General features: G+C 44.9%; 1 protein-coding gene across 1 annotated transcript in view; it reads right to left on the reverse strand.

Moving 5' to 3' along the window:
* Positions 1-1,715: 1,715 nt before the first annotated feature.
* Positions 1,716-1,724, reverse strand: part of PHALS_13151 (conserved hypothetical protein) — a gene marked incomplete at both ends in the record, with an annotated part of 891 nt that continues 882 nt past the window's right edge. Inside the window, one exon of the mRNA XM_024728849.1 lies at positions 1,716-1,724. This exon is cut by the window's right edge and continues 882 nt beyond it. Coding sequence (XP_024579285.1) covers positions 1,716-1,724 — 9 coding nt within the window.

Genomic DNA, 1,724 nt, shown 5'->3' on the forward strand with positions numbered 1-1,724 from the left:
CGGGGTATTCTTTTAAATTATGCTAATTCATTCCTACATCCTCTGTTGTGTAATATTACGTCTCCCCGGTGATAATTTACGTGCTGGGGTATTTTTTTATTTTTTGAAAAGTTGGGATATTTTTTTATATATGGCAAAAGTTGGGGCATTTTTTATTGTCCCTTTAGAAAAACAATCCCACTCCTCGCACTCAGCACTTATCACCCAGTGGTGGATGATTCTTAGCTATTCCTCCGGCATACTAGGAGCAGTGAGAGGAGATAGAAAAATGACTATTCAGGGTACTCGATCCACGGATGATGATCTTTCTCATCACTCACCGTTGGAGCTTTTCTTCTACGCACGATAGTCCTGTTGAATCGCGACAAGAGTGAACAATCATTCTGATCACCAGGTCCAAGCCTCTTTACTCGCGACTTACAGTAGACTTTCATCTCCACAGCATCTGGCACCAGAGCTCGCTCTCTCACACTCTTTATTGACCCTGGCACAAGATACGACAGCTCACAGCTGCTCCTTACCATATTGCCAAAGATACACTCGTGTGACAACAAAGTATAGTCGGCTCTATCTGAAATAAACTCTAGAAACCCGCGACCTACACGCACTCTGTCCGGTCTCATCATCAGACTGCAGCTCATTATCACCTCTGTTTTCCAAGCTTAGCTCGCTGCCTAGGAATACCATTGTCATCAGTTTTGAAAAGTCTCATGTCTGCACGGAATCTGTCGCAACTTTGAGCCTGGCAAAAGTGCCCCTGTTTCCCGGTGACGGTAGGTTCCTGACCCGCCAAAGTTCTATCAGGCGAAAAAGCTAGTAGCACATAATTTTTCCGACTTCCAGTCGATCCATGGCTCATTGCGCTCCAACCAAGTCATTTCTAGTATGACGTATCATCTTAGGTCTAGATACAGAGTTCAATATTTTCTACACAGCATTTCACTCGAAGAGCTTACATAATTTCCGGAACTATACCTCTATCCTTCTCTTATGATACACGAATAGCGTGATTGTACTTTGATGACTGCAATGCCTCCGCATACGGTCTACTATATTCGGCAGTAGCGCATTGTGTTTTATCGGATGATGATCCTCTCATAATCTTGCCTGTAACACGGCTTTACAAAACCGGGGACGTTGACATCAACAACAACCAATCCTGCGCTGCGCGCTCCACATCTCGTAGTGAGCTGCGTGATTTAAGGCTGTACCCCTACAAATAAAACCATCTGTGTCTTCATTGGGCCCTATGGGACTCGAATTTGGGCAGGAGGGATTCATCGCCCGCTTTTGCGTGGAATTTCGACCATTCGTAAATTCCGATTCAATAGAAAAATCGCACTCGAGGGTCGAATGATATACTAAAAATCATTCGACCCTCGCAGCACGAAAGCTTAACTCTGCATTGAATGCGGTGCACGCAATTTCGCCACAGACGTAGAGTGAACGCGAAAGGTCTTGGTTGATTCCGAACCTGTTTGGAGTCCATTCATGAAGATGGTACTATTCCCGCCTCCGGCAGACGGTCAGCCGCTTTTGCGGTGATGTGGGTTCTTCTTATTATTTCTTGACAATAGCTCGTCAGTCCTCATCTCTTTAACGACTGCACACGAAATTCGGGCACATTCTATATGTCTGACTAGGATAGACGAATGTATTTATGTATCGGCTCGCGTATCAGTCGCTGTATACTTTTCCTGCTGGTAGCGCCTTTTTTACCAAAG

Source organism: Plasmopara halstedii (genome assembly GCF_900000015.1).
Source record: "Plasmopara halstedii genome assembly, contig: Scaffold_650, whole genome shotgun sequence".
NCBI lineage: Eukaryota > Oomycota > Peronosporomycetes > Peronosporales > Peronosporaceae > Plasmopara > Plasmopara halstedii.